This window comes from Hyalella azteca, unplaced genomic scaffold, assembly GCF_000764305.2.
Source record: "Hyalella azteca isolate HAZT.00-mixed unplaced genomic scaffold, Hazt_2.0.2 contig5129, whole genome shotgun sequence".
Classification (NCBI taxonomy): domain Eukaryota; kingdom Metazoa; phylum Arthropoda; class Malacostraca; order Amphipoda; family Hyalellidae; genus Hyalella; species Hyalella azteca.
In genome coordinates this window covers 89,478-109,975 of record NW_025935328.1, presented here as the reverse complement: position 1 = coordinate 109,975, position 20,498 = coordinate 89,478, and the positions used below count along the sequence as shown (strand labels likewise).

At 36.9% G+C, this 20,498-nt stretch overlaps 2 protein-coding genes across 2 annotated transcripts; both read left to right on the top strand.

Moving 5' to 3' along the window:
* Positions 1 to 4,878: 4,878 nt before the first annotated feature.
* On the top strand, positions 4,879 to 6,959 carry LOC125177822. Its single transcript, XM_047880292.1, has 3 exons — positions 4,879 to 4,996; positions 5,934 to 6,106; positions 6,768 to 6,959. The coding sequence occupies exons 1-3, from the start codon at positions 4,879 to 4,881 to the stop codon at positions 6,957 to 6,959; spliced, it is 483 nt and encodes a 160-aa protein (XP_047736248.1).
* Positions 6,960 to 15,107: 8,148 nt separating this feature from the next.
* Positions 15,108 to 19,980, top strand: LOC108682563. The gene is made up of 4 exons (XM_018171752.1): positions 15,108 to 15,345; positions 16,197 to 16,328; positions 17,391 to 17,534; positions 18,207 to 19,980. Exons 1-4 carry the CDS (start codon positions 15,108 to 15,110, stop codon positions 18,422 to 18,424), a joined length of 732 nt encoding a protein of 243 aa, XP_018027241.1. The 3' UTR covers positions 18,425 to 19,980.
* Positions 19,981 to 20,498: the final 518 nt, after the last annotated feature.

Below are 20,498 nucleotides of genomic sequence, written 5' to 3'. Positions count from 1 at the left end.
TGTTCACGATTATTTCTGATATCTCGCGCCTCGGTAAACATTTATAATTATATAAATTTTTTTGACAGAATAAACATTGAATAGAATTATAATTTTTAGACCTCAACTGCTTAAAATTTTTTTCGTATTTGAAACTAGTTGCAGAAGTTTCTTTAAGATACATTGTCATACGACTTTTTTTATTGCTAGTTACCACAATCTGCCTGTTTAGACTATCTAATCCCGCGTTCTGTCGTCTATACGAGATGTAGGATGCGATTCTCCTCATTTCAATTTTGCTCAACTCGAATATCCGAAAATTTGTTCTTGTGGTGAGTTCTTCTTAACGCTGAAATTTTCAATATCTTGGAATGACTATCAGCTATTGGAATGGCTATTCTGATGAGCTGTTCCGTATGTTGCAGGTACGATTCGTGATGGTGGCTCTGATGCTGGCTCTCCTGGTGCTACCGCGGAGCGATGCCTTTTCCCTCGATATGCTCACGATAGGCGCGCTCAATGGGGGAATTGGCCTCCAAAGACTAACTCGTGGCAGACTCGGCGCGAGTAATTCCATCTTCCGAGTGCCTATGTTCCCTTCAGTCATCCACTCTCCCCAGGTGATGGATCCTGCTGATGTAGTGGAGCCTCCCAGAAACTCAATATTTATGGAAAAACTTGTTGATTCTAAGAGAAAATAAATTTAATGATTAGAAACCGGAAATGTAGTTGTGTAATTGACCCTTCTCTCAACTTTGAAAATCGAAGACTCATTTATCGAAGACTAATGTAACGAAGACTCATTCATTGAAGACGCATTTGTGATACGTGATAGCGTGAAAATGTTTGAACGTTCAAAGGCGACTCGATATCGATAAAAATAGAAAATCACTACCTATTTTTTTTTGCTCTCTTCCTCACTTTTTGAACGCTAACCATGCTCTTTATTATCGCAATAAAACTGAAGCTTGTTTTATCTTCTTTCCACATAATTCATAACTGAGTCCTCTTAATCAAAAAATATTCTGTTAATTATAAATTTTTATGAAATGCATCTGTTGTAACTGGCTAGAAAATCGTAGACTTTGCCTAAATACAAAAAAATGTTCATTCAAGTTTCACTCGTAAGATGCGAATTTGTCTAACATGATATTTCAGGCGATAAAACTGGGGCGCAATTTATACCAAGGTAAAGAGACATCGAGCTGAATTTCATATTTGAGAAAATGTATTCCAGTCTTTATAATATAAGATCAATGTTATGCTGATCCGAATGAAATTATGCTCTGAGGCTTAGTACAGCTGAGGGCTTTGTACATCTGCGACTGGTGCACGTAAACTAATTCACGCACGCGACATGCGCACCGTCATTAATGGAGCTCCTGCCGAATAATGGAAAACACAGAGTTTCTGCATATATTTCTTCACTCGGGTATATTGAGTTACAAAGTGTCGTAACTAAAAGCAGTCATTACATACACAGTAAGCAAGATTGGAAAAGAAAAGAGACTAGAAGTGGAAATTTATTGCAGTGTAAATTAATAACAAAGGTGGTCTTTGAAAATAAATATTTAGTTATGGGAAGCTAGTTTAAATAATACCTTGGCAACGCAAGCAACTGTTTAAGAGTAGATCTAATAAATAATCGTCGTTTAAGATGAACAAAGAAATAATGATAAAATATAACAAGTATTAAGATAATAAAAAGAAACCCATGAAAGCTTAAACTAACCTGCATCGGGGATCAGCCTAACAATAATGACTAAAGGGAAATTGTGAAAGCGACGTTAACTTTAAACGGTGTTGCCAAAGTAGAGGGAAAGTTTATATTCAATTATAAAATAAAACTCGAAGAATGCGTAACGCAAGAAAACTTCCAAAATAATTCTGTGTTTATTGTAAGCTATTGTGACTGGCATTGTCACCGTCTTCAGTCGTTTATCACCTATAGTCAATAATTTCAAAGGTTTTTATAATGGAAGTTGAATTTGTTGAACAATAAAACAACTGCGTCTTTTAAATATTATCATTAAAGTGTTTCTAGTTGGTGCCCCCTTCAAACCGTCATATTTAGTTTGAGTCGCTCACTGCAGTTCGTTGGTAAATAGTAATTCCGACGCCATCAAATACAATATCAAAGAAAGTGAATCGTTCATCAAATCGACATGAACTTTAATGACTGCTGGAGTTGCTGTCTAATGACACCTATCGCTGAGAAGCAATTGTCCTGGACTTGCATGGACTTGTAATTTAACTATTCCAAAGTCTGAACTCTAATTGGAAAACTTAATACAAACGTAAAATCGTCGTGGGTTTCTTCCAACGTGTTGGCAATAAATTTTTAAGATCATTTAGGTGTATCATATAAACGCACACAAGTACGTGCATTTATCTTCAACGTATGCAAGTCAGGTACTCTCTGATTGAGCTCAGTTTATAGGATTTTGTTTATAGGATTTTGAAGGTAAATTCACTTTAGTTTTAATTTCTGGACATTCAAGAGGATTGTGTCGAGAAGCGAAGGGATTTTTACCAGAGCAACGCCTTTATATGAAAGATTGTGCAATGCCTCTATACTTCATCTCAAACCGAATACACCATTTGTAAATGAATACGTAATCTCATTAGTTTTGAACATCAAATCAAATTGTATATGATGTAAAATATTGCTTGACACTATATCGCAGCAATATCAATCCAACACTAAACACAAAAAGGGGTCGAAAAATTGACGTCAATACGTTTGTGGCATGTGGACTAACTACATTGCTCTAAATATCGATGGATGATGCTCTTAATATCAAATCAGCTACGCTCGGCTCACCGCTGAAAACGATTCCACGTTTTCACATACGATTTGTAACTCCAGCAGAAATATAATCAAAATACTCAAGTTAATGTAATTAATAGCCAAAAGTCAGCTTATCATCGCTAGAGGTTCTCATCACGTCGAATTGGCGGCTTCATGATGCAAGGTCCGAAATCTCCTGTCGGTTAAATAAAGATACTGCATTCGTTCTATGATGTTAAAGATATAAAAGATTTAGTTCAAAGGCTTGGAACCTCACGGGGACATCTTCCTCATCTTACTTCTAAGGTACAATGTTTGAGCTTTTTTTTAAAAGCACAATTTAACTTATTAGAAGAGCTTAACTGATAATTTATTTTACATTATAACTTTATAGTTTTTATAACTAACATATTACATTGAAAGTTTATTAATTAAAACGTCGAGGAGGTACCTTGAAGTTCTGCCGAGTCCAAAAGAATTGAGAAGTGCATCATAAATTTGTGCCATGATTGCTGGACACGCAAGCAACTTTCCGTCGCAAGGTCGCTCGTCATGGAACTTGGGGCGTCTTGCGCTCGCTACCGTCAGTTGAATTTCGCGTGTGAACTTGTGTGGGGCTATAGGACGTATTTACGTGTTATAATTTAGTAAAGTATTTCATTGGTTGGGGTAACCATTTCTCCATGTAGGAATAGCCATTTGTTATTATTTATAACAATGTTCCCGGAGTCTATTTTCTAATTTGATCACGATAAACTAAAATTGGAAAACAGATATTTCTTTGAAATAATATCCACACAGAACTATATAGCCATCCTCAATAAGCCTCAATACGAGAACCACGAAACAATGGCGTAAAAATTTAAAAACTTAATGGCAGTTTTGATCCCAACAATAAAAACAAATGGAATTGACATTCCTCATTTTTTAAACTTCTTAGGATAAAATCAATGGGACAACATCCAACCGCTAGAAGTATGTAGAAACGTAACCCAAATATGGAGGACGCGAACATTGATATTTTACGGCGTAAATAAGAAGCAATTAATTAAGAAACCACAATATTGCTTTATTTTTCGAGGGAACTAATGGTATGTGAAGGCATCGCGTCAGGTCTCATTAACGATTTTTTTAATAAAATAAGATCTGGAAAATTTCGCACCTCAAACCTATATGTGAGAAAATGAAAGAATAAATAATTACTAAATTTATTATACTAGCTATCTTTGTTGTCATAGTGACGAATCAATCTGTTTGCTTATACTTATGATGTATAGAGTTATTCAATGAATAGAACTTGTATAGAATTTCTATCCTCTAATTTATGCGTGAAGACTGAAAGGAGAAATTGATTACTAAATTGATTACTGCCGTTGTTGAAATAGGGACGAATCCATCTGTTTGATTACTGATAATAAATCATTTCCTAAATGAATTTGGGCAAGAGTTGAACTAACACACGTGAATGTTTGGGAACAGCAGCTATGTTCAACTTTATCAACTCCGTCGGAACACATGAAGTCAATATTAAATTCATTATTGTTAGCATTTGAAAGTTGTTAGTGAAAAGACTATTAAGTGATATTTCAACTTCGTTTTAAGTATTGGTTTGAAAAATAACAGCAATAAATCGTGAATATACATTTTGCATGACAAAAATTTTAAGACTCGCTTCACTATAATTACATTCAGAGTCCCAGAGTCCTCTTGAAAAACGCTGGGTGAGTTGAAGTCTGAAGCCTGGACGAGTGAAGCTGTCGCTACCAATTGAGACTATTCTGTAAATAACCGATTGATTGACAAGGTCAGAGACCTCATCTTTTTACGGCACTTCTCTTTAACTTCACTTCTTCTTGTTTGTTTTTCTGTCAGCTACAAACTTCACTTCTTGTTGTTTGTTTTTCTGTCAGCTACAAACTTCACTTCTTGTTGTTTGTTTTTCTGTCAGCTGCAAACTTCACTTCTTGTTGTTTGTTTGTCTGTCAGCTACAAACTTCACTTCTTGTTGTTTGTTTGTCTGTCAGCTACAAACTTCACTTCTTGTTGTTTGTTTGTCTGTCAGCTACAAACTTCACTTCTTGTNTATGCTGTCTCTTATACACATCTAGATGTGTATAAGAGACGGGCGCTGCATCGCGCACTCCTACAACGCGAGCGGCGCGTGCGCTCTCAGCGACAAGCTCGGCAAGACGACGCAGTCCAGCGGCGCTACTTACTACTACTCGGGTGAACTCACGTGCAGCGTTTTTTCTCTTAATAAGTGAACGCAATAATTGATTTTTCAGTGCTAACTTTATCTAAACCATTCAGTTTTACGTAGATGCCTACTTTAATATGAGTTTTCATGTTAAGTTTGATGTTTTAGTTGTTATTTAGTTGTTAGTGTGATTTATAACCTAGTTTTTGATCACACGTGTTCCATTGATATGTTGTACACCATATATAATTATATATGTCTGTTTCATAGCAATTTTTCCTGAGTAATGTACAAATGACGGTTACGTGAAAGGTTTTCAATAATTTTCTAATTCTAAAAAAGTAATTCTTTTATTTAGTGATGAATGGAATTCAGTTCTGTACAAATTGTATTCAAACTGTTAAGCTGCAAAACGTCGATCACATCCACAAAACATGACTATACACAAACCTAACCAGATAAGTTCAAATCGCTTCACCCTCCAAAATGTTTTGCGTAACTCGACTCACTTATTCTCGGAGCTGGCGCAAAGTTAAGTACAACTTCTGGACGTAACTTTGCGCCGAAACGTTTTGATAATACCACCGTTTCGAGTTGCGTCTATTTGTCAGTACATACGCACTACGTAAGTCGCTACTTGTGCTTTGCAATATTAGGATAATCCGGCCACAGCAGGTCGTAGCTTTCGAAATGTGGTGTTTCTTAGCAAAATCGAGATGCGTGCTTGTAATGCCCATCTGGGAAATAACGTTTAATAATATCAAAGATTGCAGAATCATATAAAAAGACCATTCAGAAGCTTCACAAAAACTGGAACAATAAATGAACTAGCTCAGGGTACGTGGGTAGCCAGCGATGCTAATGCACTCGATGTACATTAGACCTAACCAGAGAAAGTTCCACCAGCGATGCGACTTTTCTTGCTTTGTTTCTCAATTTCTGTGATACGTATATTTTTCATTTCAGAAAATTTCGTAAAACAAGCAGATGGTCTTTTCTACAACAAATACGAATACACGTCGTACATCTCCTGCGCAGCGCGCTGCTCTCACCCCGGCATGAGGATCCCGGTCGTCAAAACCAAGGCGTCGTTCGATTTCATCAAAAGCAGTGAGAATGCTTACCCTGCATGTAACTCAGTTATTCTCACCCAGCTGAAGTTTTAAATTTAAGTCGAAATTTATACGACGTATTCCACCATATATGATGCTATATTACTCTATTAAATATCTGTTCATATCGTTGCATTTGGTTGTAATCTAATTTTAACATCGTTTTTTAATCTTTTTAAGTTAGATTGTTTCTCAGAATTACAGCCGATGGTGTAAACGATTGAGTAAGCAAACAATTCATTACCTTTGACTAATGCACTTGCGTATGAATTCATATTCAAAGCTATAGTTTACTTTTAAATCATCTTTTCATCTCAGACATTTTCTCTCCATGTACTAGTATTTATCCGAATAGTAATTATAGTATCATGATGGCCGAGTGGCTAAGATAATCAAGTTCGAAGGAGGAAGTTGCGGGTTTGAGAATCAGCTAGCCGTGAAATTTTGTGATCGCTGGATCCAGCCACTGGCCAGTTATGGCCTTATTTTCAAATGTGACCACATAATATAGCATCAATATGATAAAACAGTCAAATCAAGGAATAAGTCTGGACTTTTCGTGACCTTCACTCCTTATCGCACGATCAACTTGGCTCTTTCACACACACCTTTTTATCCAGAGATTTCATTCTATCCATCTTAAATGTAATAATTTTTTAACCCAGAGAACACATTTGTGGGCCTAAAGCGTGACAGCGACGGCGTGTTCCGTTGGTCGGACGGCAGCGTGCTGGACCAGACGATCTTCGGCATCACGAGTCCGCCCAGGCAGAACAATAACCTGAACATATTCGTTACTTACCAAGGAAACTTTGACGACACGTCTGCCACCGAGGTTTTTGCTTGCACATGCCAAGGGGTCTTCATCAACGGTAATTAAAACAGGACCTTAGTCCTCTTAGCCTCGAATGTAAAAGAAAACGAGCTTGATCGTAAATAATCTCCAGTAATATTCGACGGAGTCGGATATGTGATCAATTTTAGCGTAGCTCGGTCGGTTGACTTTGAAAAAGCTGCTCCTGTGATGAATTTACATATAGAATTCTGATAAGAATGAATCGGTGGCTTGTGCGGCCTCTGCATTACAGCTCTCTGAATGGTTATAATAAACTGAAATCTTCTCGAGATATCGTCTATGTTGCCGTTCAATAGTCACGAAAATGCCCTAGTCTAAAATATCAAACAATTTCATTCTTCCCTTTGCTTGGTACAGTCATCAACTACGTACTTACAAAACCATTATAATACAAAACCATTTTTTCTAATGCTCAGCAAATAAACAGAAGTGTGCGTATAAAATCAAATTTATAAAAAAATCCATCATTGAAAGCAGGACTGCCATCATTAATTTAATGTTTGCACCCGAGATGATTATGATTGAATCCTGATTATAGATAATTTTCACTTTCTTTTGGCATGAATGTTTGAATTATCAAAATGTGTTTTGATGAATCACGAAATTTTACTCACAATGAATTATAAATTAGAAAAAGCACTTCAATTCTGACCAGCAATCTTCAACTAATCTTTGTTAGGAAATAAATTTGGTCATAAAAGCATTACAATTAAATTCGACTGTTATGTATCCGATTTTACAATCTCGGATATAATCTTGCCTTTGGAAATTTTTCTCATTTGTACGTCCTTTTGAAATTTATCTCTTGACCGCTCGAGACCCTAGGGCTACCAAACAGAGTTTTTAAAAAGTATAAAGACCGAATAACCATTGATCAATCTTATCCAACAGGCAGATACGACCAACGGGTTATACGCTGAACTTTCAAATAGCCCCTGCCGTGTTTAAAAAATCAACTTCACAAATACAAACTCGTGTAAATTTTATTACTAATTGTGGAAAGATAGCTGTGATTATTTCACTTTTCAAGTGTATTAATAATTTCATACTACACTAGAGCGAATGGCTTATTTTTTCACTAATGTACAAATATGACACCAACAGTCCCTATTTCTTATATTTTCCATCGGATATGTTTGCACCAAAATTTATTTTACTTATCAAGGTTTCAAAAAAAATCAATTATTTTCCATATCAACCCCGTTTTCAAGATGCCAGCACATAGAGCCCATTTTTTGAGCAAATCATAGGCACATACCACAGGCTAACATAACAGCGTTCAAACCTGAATATCCTTTCGATATTATACGAAGAATATTAGGTAACAGTTAACTTCTGTTGTTGCTCAATTATTCGACGAATGTTTTAATTCTTATTGTCACGACCACCTCTTAAAGCTGCTTTCGTTATAATCAGAATTGCGATGTGAGAAGAGTTAGTTTACCCGCATCACAAAATAGGAACTTTTTCACATTTTTACTTGGTTTTGCTCCATAACTTACTTTCTCGAACGGTTGTCTTCACGTTTAGCATCGCGTTTCACAAGACATATAAACCTATATAGTGTGCAGGCTTTAAGGAAGGAGGCGGCAACTTCTTCAATTTTCAACCACTGGCAGAGATCTTAACGTACCTGGCCAAATCAAGCACCACATGCGAGCCCATACAGAACGACGGCTCATACATTTCATAAAGTCAAATATATCGATGAGTTAAGACATTTCAGAGGCCCACTACAAGAACCTGTTGCTAATATAAAGGTTTTGCAAGCACTCAAAATTTGATTACATATTAAATCTGTTCACTGATTTCAAAACTGTTTTCTTGAGCCACTAAATCAGGAATATATTTATCATTATTCACTTCGAATGAATTTGAAAACATTTATTAAATGAAGTCTTCAAGCAGTGCTGGAAAGAAACCTTCGCCTTGTGCATTGCGTGCGACAGTCCAGCAGATCGATACCATTTTTTTTAACTTATGACCCTTTGTTGTTGAAACTTTGGTGTTTCAGCAACAAAGGAGATTATAAATCTATTTTCGCATTGATACTTTAAACATTAAATTAAATTATATAGTTCCGAAATTTTAATCATGCAGGATGATGGCAACGTATTTCAGATCAATCGGGAAGGCAATTAAACTGTAAATTTCCGAGTACATAATTTACCAATGTAACCATGATTCTTTGTAAATTGCTAGCTTCACTTTATGCATTGTTTGGTTGTAATTACAACAATTTTTATATATCTCTAGAGTATATAATTAACATGCTAGAGAGCCTCGAAAGTTTTTCTAATTTTTAGATATTTTGTTCACACGATTTTTTATTTATTTTTTTTATTATTATTATTTTTTTGCTCTTCTCCGCATAGCAATTAGAGGGCAAACATGTCACATCGTAGAGCAAGTTTAACTGCAGTAAAATCTTATTCTGCAACTACAACGCACTTTTATTTGCCTCTCCTGCGTTATCAGATCAAAATACGCTAAAAATATGCATTATTGGCTGCAAGATATCCATTATTGGCTGCATAATATGGTTTATATGCTGCAAAATATACATTATTGGCAACATTATATGCATTATTTTCTTTAATTTAACGTAATGTATACCAAAGTACATAAATCATCCAATACCTCAACAGAATATTTATCAAATTTTCATGTCCATTCGAATTTTCTTTTGGAACGCGAGTGAATTTAAAAATATTATACTATGTATTATTAAAATGCACGTGTTTCTCCCTTGCAGCCAGCAAGTTGATCAATAAGCTTTCAACCAGGGCTACAGAAGTGTTCGAGTCAGGCGTGCATTAAGAGCTTTCCAACAACTTATCACTAATTGAAGCGACAACCGTTACTGCTATCTAAAAATTGCGCTCTAGTAATCTCACGAGTTCATCATCATTTCGTGAAGCTTTATCATTGAACGATATACATATAAGGCCGGATCCCTTGTGAATCAAGTCACGAAAAATTCAAGAATCGGCAACAGGCCATGGGCCTATTTCTTCAGTGCCGACACTTCTATTCTTCTATTCTATATATCATTCCCATTCTTATACTCGATCCCTTTTCGAACTATTAAAAAAAAATCCTATCACTGTGGAATACTTCTTCCCATTTCAACAGTAATTTCACAATATTGACAAAAATTTGATATTTTGATATGCATTGACGAATTCAAACAATAGTTCGCTCTATAGCAGTGGTCCCCAAAGTGGGCGATATCGCCCCCCTGTGGGCGGTGGAATGATCTGGGGGGGGGCGGTGAGGAAGAAAGAGGCAGTTGGGGGGCGGCAGTCCGCGAAGTCGAAGTCAGAAGTTCGTACGCTTGTTTGACGATTTGTACATAACACGTGTAGAACATGACTCCAAATGGAATAAATTTTCACGAGCTAAAAATAATTTTTTTGTAGTTGGGAATTTATATTCAAAATTTCGATCAAATCTGTTGAGTAGTTTGGAAGAAATTCTTTGATCACTGCTAATTTCGGCCCGTATCGCCATGTATAACCCCCGAATGAAGGTGAAATTTAAAATTTTTTTACGAGCTAAATATCACCGTTAGGTCCTAATGAATATGTGTTCCAAGTTTTATCGAGCTGCGTTCATTAGTTTGGGAGATATTCCTTGGTCACTGAATTTGGAGATTGGCCGTGAGACCGGCAGCGAGACAAGCCACAAGTCCGGTCGTAAATTTGGTTGAGCCGTCTTGAATTTCTAGTGCTGAAACAGTTAAAACTGTAAAAAAATATATAGGTATACTAAATGGGGTTCTATTTGTGAAATACACATTTGTGTTTAGCCTTTCACTTTTGAAATTGCAGCATACTAAATATCAAGAAAGAGGCGTTTGTTTTTATACGCGTCTGTCGGGGGGGAGGGGAGCACTAGGCATTCACTAGCTGGGGAGCCAAAAGAGGCACCTGGCTGAAAAAGTTTGGGAACCACTGCTCTATAGTGTGTTTATCAAAGGTGCAGAATTTAATAACAGCATACGGACCTTGGGTATAATTTTCGTGAACAATAAAATAACTGCCCTCGACCAATCAGACCAAAGATTTCGGGAAATGAATAAATTTTGACGCGTAGTGTTTTACTTTAGTGCTAGTATCTGTTATCCAAGAAGACGCAGCTTACGGCTCAGCAAAATTAAATCAAACAATAGTCTAGCACAAAAACACCTTTAACAATGCAATGGTCACATTTCATGAATTTTTATTACCTTCCCAGTGGATTTTAGTAATACATTGCATTGATTGTTCGATTGAACCTCAATCGATTAATCATTTGAGTGCAGTGCTGGCTAATCGACCATATGCTGGTAGTGTCATGCCGGGACGTAAGTCTAAGAACATTATATGACCTACGAAATACTGACTTATATGAAACCGGTTTATCTATTGACCTTCCAGCTCCACATAGATTCTTTCACTTCATTACACAGCATCAAGCTTTGTTATCGCAACTTGCGATTGTAACTCTGTTGAAACTCAAGTCTTTCAAAGTGTGAAACTCAAGTCTTTCAAGTCTTTTTCTTTCTGACGTCGCCTTCGCCGTGTCGCCGGAGAAATAAGTCACGAACATATTTCCACTGCATTCCCAATTTTTAAATATTTAATTGTACTTAAAAAGCCTGTAAAGTTTTAACTATTGATCATGATATTTTTGTCGGAATACTTATTTATTTTAAAATCGTACTTGAGATACATCAATTTGGCTATAATTAAAGAGATATCGTGCATTTAAAATTTGGCAATCCTAACCTAAGAAAAATGATGACGCCAATTTAATGTGAATTACATTTAATATTACCGGAGGTTAAAGGCAGCAAAGAATCCACCTGATATTCAATTTCTATCCAACATTATCGGATGTATAAATTAATCACAAAAAATTAACACCCTGGAAGAATTATAGTGACGCAAACCTAGCGAGAAGCGCTGGAAATAAATTCACCTTATGCTGTCGTATCAATGTCTGATCTATAAAATTTCAGCAAAAAATTTTCCATTAATCGTTGTATACTTATAAATTATGCAGATTCAGATATAATTGGATGAAGACGTAATGAAATGGATATTCAATTTCAATTGTAAGGTGGCTTCTAATGAAAAATAAAAAAATATGATTGCTGACATCCCAAGGAATGTAAAATGTTCGATCGTAACCATTGTAACTTGATGATATATTATATATATGTGTTTACTGTTGGCAATCATGATGGATTGTGATGCAGCTGGTACTGGCGTGCACTGTCAGTCTCATGCTATGAGTTCGAACTCAATAGAAAAAATGTCCCTTGTATACAAATATCATCTGAACCTCGGCAATGACTCGTATAGTGACGTAGTGTCGACTCTGCCGACTTATTACCTAAGTTAAATTCAAACTCTAACGGTTATTTAAAACAGGATAATGTATTTGAATTTTTATGGTAGTATTGGAGAAGTCGTTAGTGAACCTAATTTTCAAGTTGTGTTTTAATAATCGTGCGAGACACCTCGTTGATGCTCTAAATAGACCAAAAGGTCGCAGTGCTGAACTGATGAACCGATAATAAAGAAAATAGGAGACTTCGAAAAGCAACTCAAATTTGAGGCTCCACAGAATTAGGACTGAGAATTTTTCGAAATAAATTACATAGCAAAAGACCCATACAATTGGTGATGAACCTGTCTGTTAGCAGTGAAAGTTCATCTAAATAAATTTCTTCGAATATTAATTAGTATGCGCCGCAGCGTTGTACTGCATAGTGCATGTCATGTCGGCACTCAGATTTTTCTAAATTAAAGTAAAATTACCTAGGTATTTTTGTAAAGTTTAAAATTACATGTTACAGTATATAATATATTTATTATATTTGTGCCTAACTGTGGTGACAAAGCTGAGAGCCGCCGTGAAGTGCAGACGAGTGTGGGAGTGACGCACATGAGCATAGCGCCATCGGGACGTTGGCGATGGACTGGACCAACAGCGCCATGCTTATTGGGAGGGGTAATTTCAAGAATATTTAAGGGTCCGTAACTCAATCAGCCATCAAATGGCGGTTTTTCAGTCTAAACCCACTAATCATCGATGAGACATTGGCCGCTGCGTGTACTTAAACAAGTTTTGAAAATACGGCACCAGCACGACGACCAGCACGACCCCAGCACGGCCTCAGCACGACCACAGGCGCCAGCGTCAGGTTGACGATCACCGTAGCCGCGATTACCTTAATGGTTTCCCAGCTGCTGTACATCATCGCAACTGGCACAGAAATTCTGCAAATGAGCAGAATATACACGGATTACTGTCAGACTTCGCCAGGACGTCGTAAATTATCTTGATCAGTTTGCTTTCTTCTCGCAAAGACGGTGCGATATGTTGTGAACCCTCAAGTGATCGGCGAATGAAAAAAAGGGCAACCATGTTCAAAGTAGATCAACTATATGTTATTTACTGATATTTTATTCTAATGTTAAATGTTCAGTACTGATGTGACTGAAAAGTTCAATAACTTTTGAAACGTTTAACATTGATTATCAAAATCGAAATTTCACACAGGTCAGTTGAAATTATTAGAAAATCCTGTCAATATTTTGAATTTTCGTCATCTTTTTTAGACATACGCATCCAAATGCGCACGTTTTTAAACAGAATGAAACTTGAAATAAAGACCGCTTTTAAACGCATTATTAAAATTGAACCTAACTAAAAATCGCCAATGGAGTGAAATACTAATTAATCTACACAGTTGCGTTATTGTTGGTATATAGAGTGATGGTGGTGGCGGTATATAGTAGCAGTTATTTACATTCGTTCGAGGTGATGAACTGTGTTATATGCCCGGCATTTCATTTTTATTTTTTCATCATCAAAGTCATACCGAAGCTTCAATACTGCAGTGAGCATACCTTAAACCAAAAACCGGACCATTTACACCAACACACACCACAGTCTGGTAGTTAAATCTAAAATCGCAAATCAAAATCAAATTATTCGTCACAAAAGGCAAACTCGTACGTTTCAAATGAACCTATTCAAGATTTCAGGCCAGTGACTCAGTTTCACAGCCACGAATCACTATTAAAAAATTCTAAAAACCTTGCATGACTTTAGCTCCTAAACGTCAAAGCCTTAAAAGCTAGGGCGAATAATTATAGCCTGCCATAGTTGAACGTCGAGCTTGTGGCTGACTGAAGCGCTTCCCGACCAGTCGTCGAACAACACTCGGGCGTGTACTGCACAGTGCACACCATTTCTTGATTCTAGAGGCATCAAATGATACGAAAAAAAGTTTATTCTAGGGAAAAATGGGTGCTCCCTAAAGTTTAGTACCATTTCTAAAGGTTTAATATATTACTCTAGTCTGTAATAATAAGCAGAAACGGGAAAATATTTTAGAACTTGAAGCCACCCTGAATTCCAATATGGCCATTATTATCACAACTTTATTATATTATTCATATTGTAGTTTTTCCATTTTGTCTTTTGCTTGATCAAAAGCTGTATGTATCACCGGAGCTTTGCGTTGATTTCGAATAGCATAAAATTCATAGTAACGAATTAACATATTTTCTGTAAGTTATGCACTTAATTCTCGATTTTCAAAGTTTATTTCGTGCGTTACACGCTGTGAAACTTCGGGAAACAACTGCTTTCGGTTGTGAAGCATACGGAAAATTAAGAATACAAGCTTAGAATTACAGAAAGCCATGCATGCACGGCTCTCAAGCAAACCAATTATTTTTCACAGCAGTTCATGAATGATAATCTATCCATATATTGCATCAAGATTAAAAAAATATGTTTTCGATCATTATTTACATTCCGAAATATAAATTACAAGGAAAAATAGGACAAGATTCTCCTCGAATCTCGTTCAAGTGGAACATTCAGCTTGCAATTAAAGAACAGGGGTATTCCTATGGAAAATAATTCTAAAAAAAAATAATTTAGAACTCCCTATAAGTCAGTCTCTGACAGCTTTACAACTTAAACTTACCAAGCACAGGCGAGAAATCGGCGCAACGTGTACTCGTTCTTAGGCTGCCACCTGTACTGTGACCACTATAAGTGTACTCAGGCCGATTCGTGTACATAGGCCGCTAAGTGTACTTAGGCCATTTTGTGTTCTTGAGCGAGGTTTGATAGTCTACGGCCAATGGATTAGTGGCTGGGATGTCGCTCGCAGCAATTCCGGTGTTGACGACAGCGCTGCTGACGCTGGGGGCAGTGAACGCAGACCTGCTGACACCGGAGGCAGAGAACGCCTCGCTGCTGACGCTGGGGGCAGTGAACGCCTCGCTGCCAGAGGCCTACTTGATACAAACCTACGCGGGGAAGACGTCCGTGGTGGTCAAAAATGTGCAGATCTCCGAGGACGATTCCTACGACCTCGCCCAAGCACCATCTGCGTGTGAGACAACAGTTTATCATTAGTAATTCATATAATATCATTTTAACTCCATCGAGCCACTTGATTGAATGCACCTGATTGATTGGATCCCTTGATTGAACTAAATTCAGGCTAGCAGTCCGGAAAATTCTTTACTACAATATTGTGATTTACTGAATGATTGATAATGTTTAGATTATTGCAGAATATTAATTTTATTATTTAACTAGCAATCACCATTTTCCATGCACCATGCGCAGTGTACACAATTTAAGAAATGCTACAAATTTTTCTCACCGACCTCTCAATTTATTTCCTAAACGGTTAGTCATGGATATTCTCATCTCAAATAGCTATTTTAGAATTATATTATTGAATTATGTGCATTATTAGAATTATTGTGATAGCTAGAATTATTGCTGATGAGTTTGCGATAAATGTGTGCTTATGTGTGCACGAAGATCAAGTAATAAAGATACTTCATATTGACTCATTATATTACTCGTGATATGGTAACCAGGAACTCTGCAAATCTCGTTGTCCTCCCGATAATGGTTTGAATGTTTTTTAGGTGAATATTGGAGAAAAGACAAACAATGAATACTTAGAAGAAGTTTATGTGTTTATTAAACTCTTGAAGTCTCAGTTATTCCCAATATTTAAGAGTAGAGTAAAAGTTACTATGGCATTAGCAATGAGCACGATATGCAAATAAGTGTAAATTTAGTTTGTTTGCAGATAGATAGAAATGAATGACACAATCTTTGTTACACTCAATAAGAAAATTCAGATGAATAAACAATGATGAAGTTCTGATAATGAGGAAATTTTCATATTTCATGAGTATGTAGAAGAAAATTCCCGTCCCTCAGGTGCGTGTCGCGCACGATGCTTCGTCGACGGGCGCTGCATCGCGCACTCCTACAACGCGAGCGGCGCGTGCGCTCTCAGCGACAAGCTCGGCAAGACGACGCAGTCCAGCGGCGCTACTTACCAGTACTCGGGTGAACGCACGTGAACCTTTTTTTCTCTTAATAAGTGAATGAAATAGTTGAATTTTCAGTGCTACCTTTATCTTAACCATTCCGTTTTACTTGGATGCCTACTTTAATATGAGTTTTCATGTTAAGTTTTATGCTTTAGTTGTTATTTAGTTGTTAGTGTGATTTACTGTATAGTTTTGTTTTTGATCACACGTGTTCCATTGATAAGTTGTACACCTTGATGATGTTAGGAAATAATTTTTATGATGAAAGCTGTTTTAGTACAATAAAATTCGACTGTAATGTATCCGATATCGAAATCTCTGTTATCATCTCGCCATTGAAAAATTTACTAATTTACACGCCTTTTTTAAAAAAATATTTCTGTTTCATAGAAATTTTTCCTGAGTCATGTACAAATGACGGTTACGTGAAAAGTTATCAATGATGTTCCAATTCTAAAAAAAGTAGTTATTTTATTTAGTGAGAAATGGAATTCAGTTCTGTACAAATTGTATTCGAACTGCGAAGCTGCAATATGTCGATCACATCCACAATACATGACTATACAAAAACCTAACCAGATAAGTTCAAATCGCTTCACCCTCTAAAATGTTGTGCGTAACTCGACTCGCTTATTCTCGGAGCTGGCGCAAAGTTAAGTACAACTTCTGGACGTAACTTTGCGCCGAAACGTTTTGATAATGCCATCGTTTCGAGTTGCGTCAATTCGTCAGTACATACGCACTACGTAAGTCGCTACTTGTACTTTGCAATATTAGGATAATCCAGCAGGTCGTAGCTTTCGAAATGTGGTGTTTCTTAGCAAAATCGAGATGCGTGCTTGTAATGCCCATCTGGATAATAACGTTTAATATTACCAAAGGTTGCAGAATCAAATAAAAAGTACCATTCAGAAGCTTCACCACAAGTGGAACAATGGACTACCTCAGGGTACGTGGGTAGCCAACGATGCTCATGCACTCAATGTACATTAGACCTAACCAGAGAAAGTTCCACCAGCGATGCGACTTTTCTTGCTTTGTTTCTCAATTTCTGTGATACGTATATTTTTCATTTCAGAAAATTTCGTAAAACAAGCAGATGGTCTTTTCTACAACAAATACGAATACGCGTCGTACATCGCCTGCGCAGCGCGCTGCTCTCACCCCGGCATGAGGATCCCGGTCGTCAAAACCAAAGCGTCGTTCGATTTCATCAAAGCCCGTAAGAAAGCCTAGCCTGCATGTAACTCAGTTATTCTCACTCACCTGAAGTTTTAAGATTAAAGTCAGATTCAAGATTACGTATTCCACCAAAAACTATTTTTATACAATATATCTATTAATTTCCCTAGATTTAGTTGTAATCTAATTTTAACCCCGTTTTTTCATCTTTTCAAATTGGATTCGTGCTCTGAATTACAACCAATGGTGTAAATGATTGAGTAATCGAATAATTTATTGCTCTTGACTAATGCACTTGCGTATCAATTCATAATCAAAACTAGAATTTACTCTAAAATCATCTTTTCATCTCTGGTATTTTCTCTCCATGTACGAGTATATATCCGAATCGTAATTCTAGTATCATGATGGCCGAGTGGCTATAAAGATAATCAAGACTGAAGGAAGACGTTGCGAGTTTGAACCTCAGCTAGCCCTGAATTTTGTGATCGTTGGAATCAGCCACTGGCCTTTAATGGCCTTATTTTCAATTCTAACCACACAATATAACATCATTCTGAAATAACACTTATATCACGGAATAACTCACGACTTTTCACGATCATAACTCCTTATCGCATGATCAGCTTGGCTCTTTCGTCTTACATATATTTTTATCCAAACATTTCAATCTATCCATCTTGAGTTAAATTATTTTTTTTTTCTAACCCAGGGGACACATTCGTGGGCCTGCAGAAGGGCGGCGACGGCGTCTACCGTTGGTCGGACGGCAGCGTGCTGGACCAGACGATCTACGGCATCACGAGTCCGCCCAAGCAGGATGAGCAAACGAACATATTCGTTACTTACCAAGGAAACTTTGACGACTCGCCTAACCTTGCTTATGTCTTCTCTTGCATTTGCCAAGGGGCCTTCATCAACGTTAACTAAAATAGTCCTCTGTTTTAGTTAACGTCCTCTTCGTCTTGACCTTAGTCCTCTTCGCCTCGGATGCAAATGAAAACGAACTTGATCGTAAATAATCTCCACAAATATTCGACGGCAAGCCTAACACGATTGACTTTTGAGATAGATATTCATCAACTGGAGTCTGATCTATGATCAATTCTATCGTAGCTTGGTCGGTTGACTTTGAAAAGACTTCGATGAAGATACAAAAAATTCTATTAAGAATGAATCTGCGGCTTGTGCGGCCTCTGCATTACGGCTCTCTGATTGGTTACTGAACTCAAATCTTTGTTAGATATCGTCTATGTTGCCGTTCAATGGTCACGAAAATGCTCAAGTCTAGAAGATCTAACAATTTAATTCTTCCCTCTGCTTGGCTTGGTCACCACATTGTAACTGATGGCCTATTCTAATACAAAGCGATCTTTTCTAATGCTAAGCAAATAAACAGAAGTGTGCGTATAAAATCAAATTTATAAAAAAAGTGTCATTGAAAGCAGGACTGACGTCATTGCATGCATCCAAGACGATTAGTATTGAATCCTTCCTATAGATAATTTTGCCTTTCTTCGGGCATGAGTGTTTTAATTATCAAAATGTGTAATGATAAATCACGAAGTTTTACTCGCAATGAACTATAAAAATTTTAAAAAGCACCTTATGAACGGCAATCTTCAATTAATCTTTATGCTGATTGTTTTACTGAGCTCCGCTAAAAACAGAAAATCAGAATGAGTGTTCAGCAGTATAAACCTGCAATGAAAATCGTAGTAAACCGAGTAAACGACAAACATTCGTTGCTGATGCTGGGAAATAACATTTATCATAAAAGCGGTTTCATTACACAGTAAAATTCGACTGTAAGGTATCCAATATTACAATCGCCATTGAAAATTTTACTCATTGATACGCCCCTTTGATATTGATCTCTTCACCGCTCGAGACCTCAGGCTTATCAACAAATTTTTTAAAAATTGACAACCGAATAACCATTGATCAATCTTATCCAACAGGCCGATACGACCAACGGGTTTTACGCTGAACTTTCAAATAGCCCCTGCCGTGTTAAAAAATAAACTATACACATATGAACTTGTGTAGATTTTATTACTAATTGTGGAAAGATAGCTGTGAATATTTCACTATCCAAGTGTAATAATAATTTCATCCTTCCTGTAGGGTGAAAGGTTAATTTTCTTACTAATCTATAAATACGTCACCAACAGTAATTATTCCTTATATTTTCCATAGAATATGCTTGCACCGAAATTTATTTTACTTATCAGGGTTTCGAAAAAATCAATCGCTTTCCATATCAACCCCGTTTTCAAGATGCCAGCATATAAAGCCCATTTTTGAGCAAATCATAGGCTCATTCCATAGGCAAACATAACAGCGTTCAAACCTGAACATCCGTTCGATATTACATATACGAAATTTTAAAGTAACAGTTAACTCTTCTTTTTGAAGTTAACCTCTTAAAGCGGCTTTCGTTATAATCAGAAGCGATGTGAGAAGAGTTAGTTTACCCGCATCACTAAGTCGTGACTCTTTCACATTTAACATAACATAGTGATGTCGGCTCTGAAGTGTAGGCCTGATGTGGCCTGTCGCCGATTCTTTTCCATTTCGTGCCTTGTTCATAGATCTAAACTCGTGTCATTTGACCGGATCTTTTCATGACTGGCGATAGTTTGAAGAAGCTACTAGACTTCCACCGGGTTCGATAAGTACTACTTCTGGCAGATCATTTATAAAAGCAACGAACAAAATAGGCCCCAGGACGCTTCCTTGTGGCACGCCACTGCGCACTGATGCCTAGTCTGACACGGTTCCGTTAATACTGACACGTTGTCGTCTACCTTTTACCTTTTATTTACACTTTGTTTTGCTATATTACTTATTTTCTCGAACGGTTACTCGAATTCGTGCACATTTAGCATCGCGTTTCATTTAACAAATAAATGAATTAAGCCAAGTTGGCGGGCTTGAAGGAAGGAGGCGGCATGGTCTTCAATTTTCTAACAGTGGCAGAGATCTTAACCTGGCCAAATCA

Coding starts and splice junctions, on each gene's coding strand:
- LOC108682563 (XM_018171752.1), top strand. CDS start 15,108: ATGTCGCTCGCAGCAATTCCGGTGTTGACGACAGCGCTGCTGACGCTG. Junction 16,329..17,390: donor CGCTACTTACCAGTACTCGG/GTGAACGCACGT, acceptor TTTTCATTTCAG/AAAATTTCGTAAAACAAGCA. Junction 17,535..18,206: donor GTTCGATTTCATCAAAGCCC/GTAAGAAAGCCT, acceptor TTTCTAACCCAG/GGGACACATTCGTGGGCCTG.
- LOC125177822 (XM_047880292.1), top strand. CDS start 4,879: ATGTGTATAAGAGACGGGCGCTGCATCGCGCACTCCTACAACGCGAGC. Junction 4,997..5,933: donor CGCTACTTACTACTACTCGG/GTGAACTCACGT, acceptor TTTTCATTTCAG/AAAATTTCGTAAAACAAGCA. Junction 6,107..6,767: donor CTTACCCTGCATGTAACTCA/GTTATTCTCACC, acceptor GTGGGCCTAAAG/CGTGACAGCGACGGCGTGTT.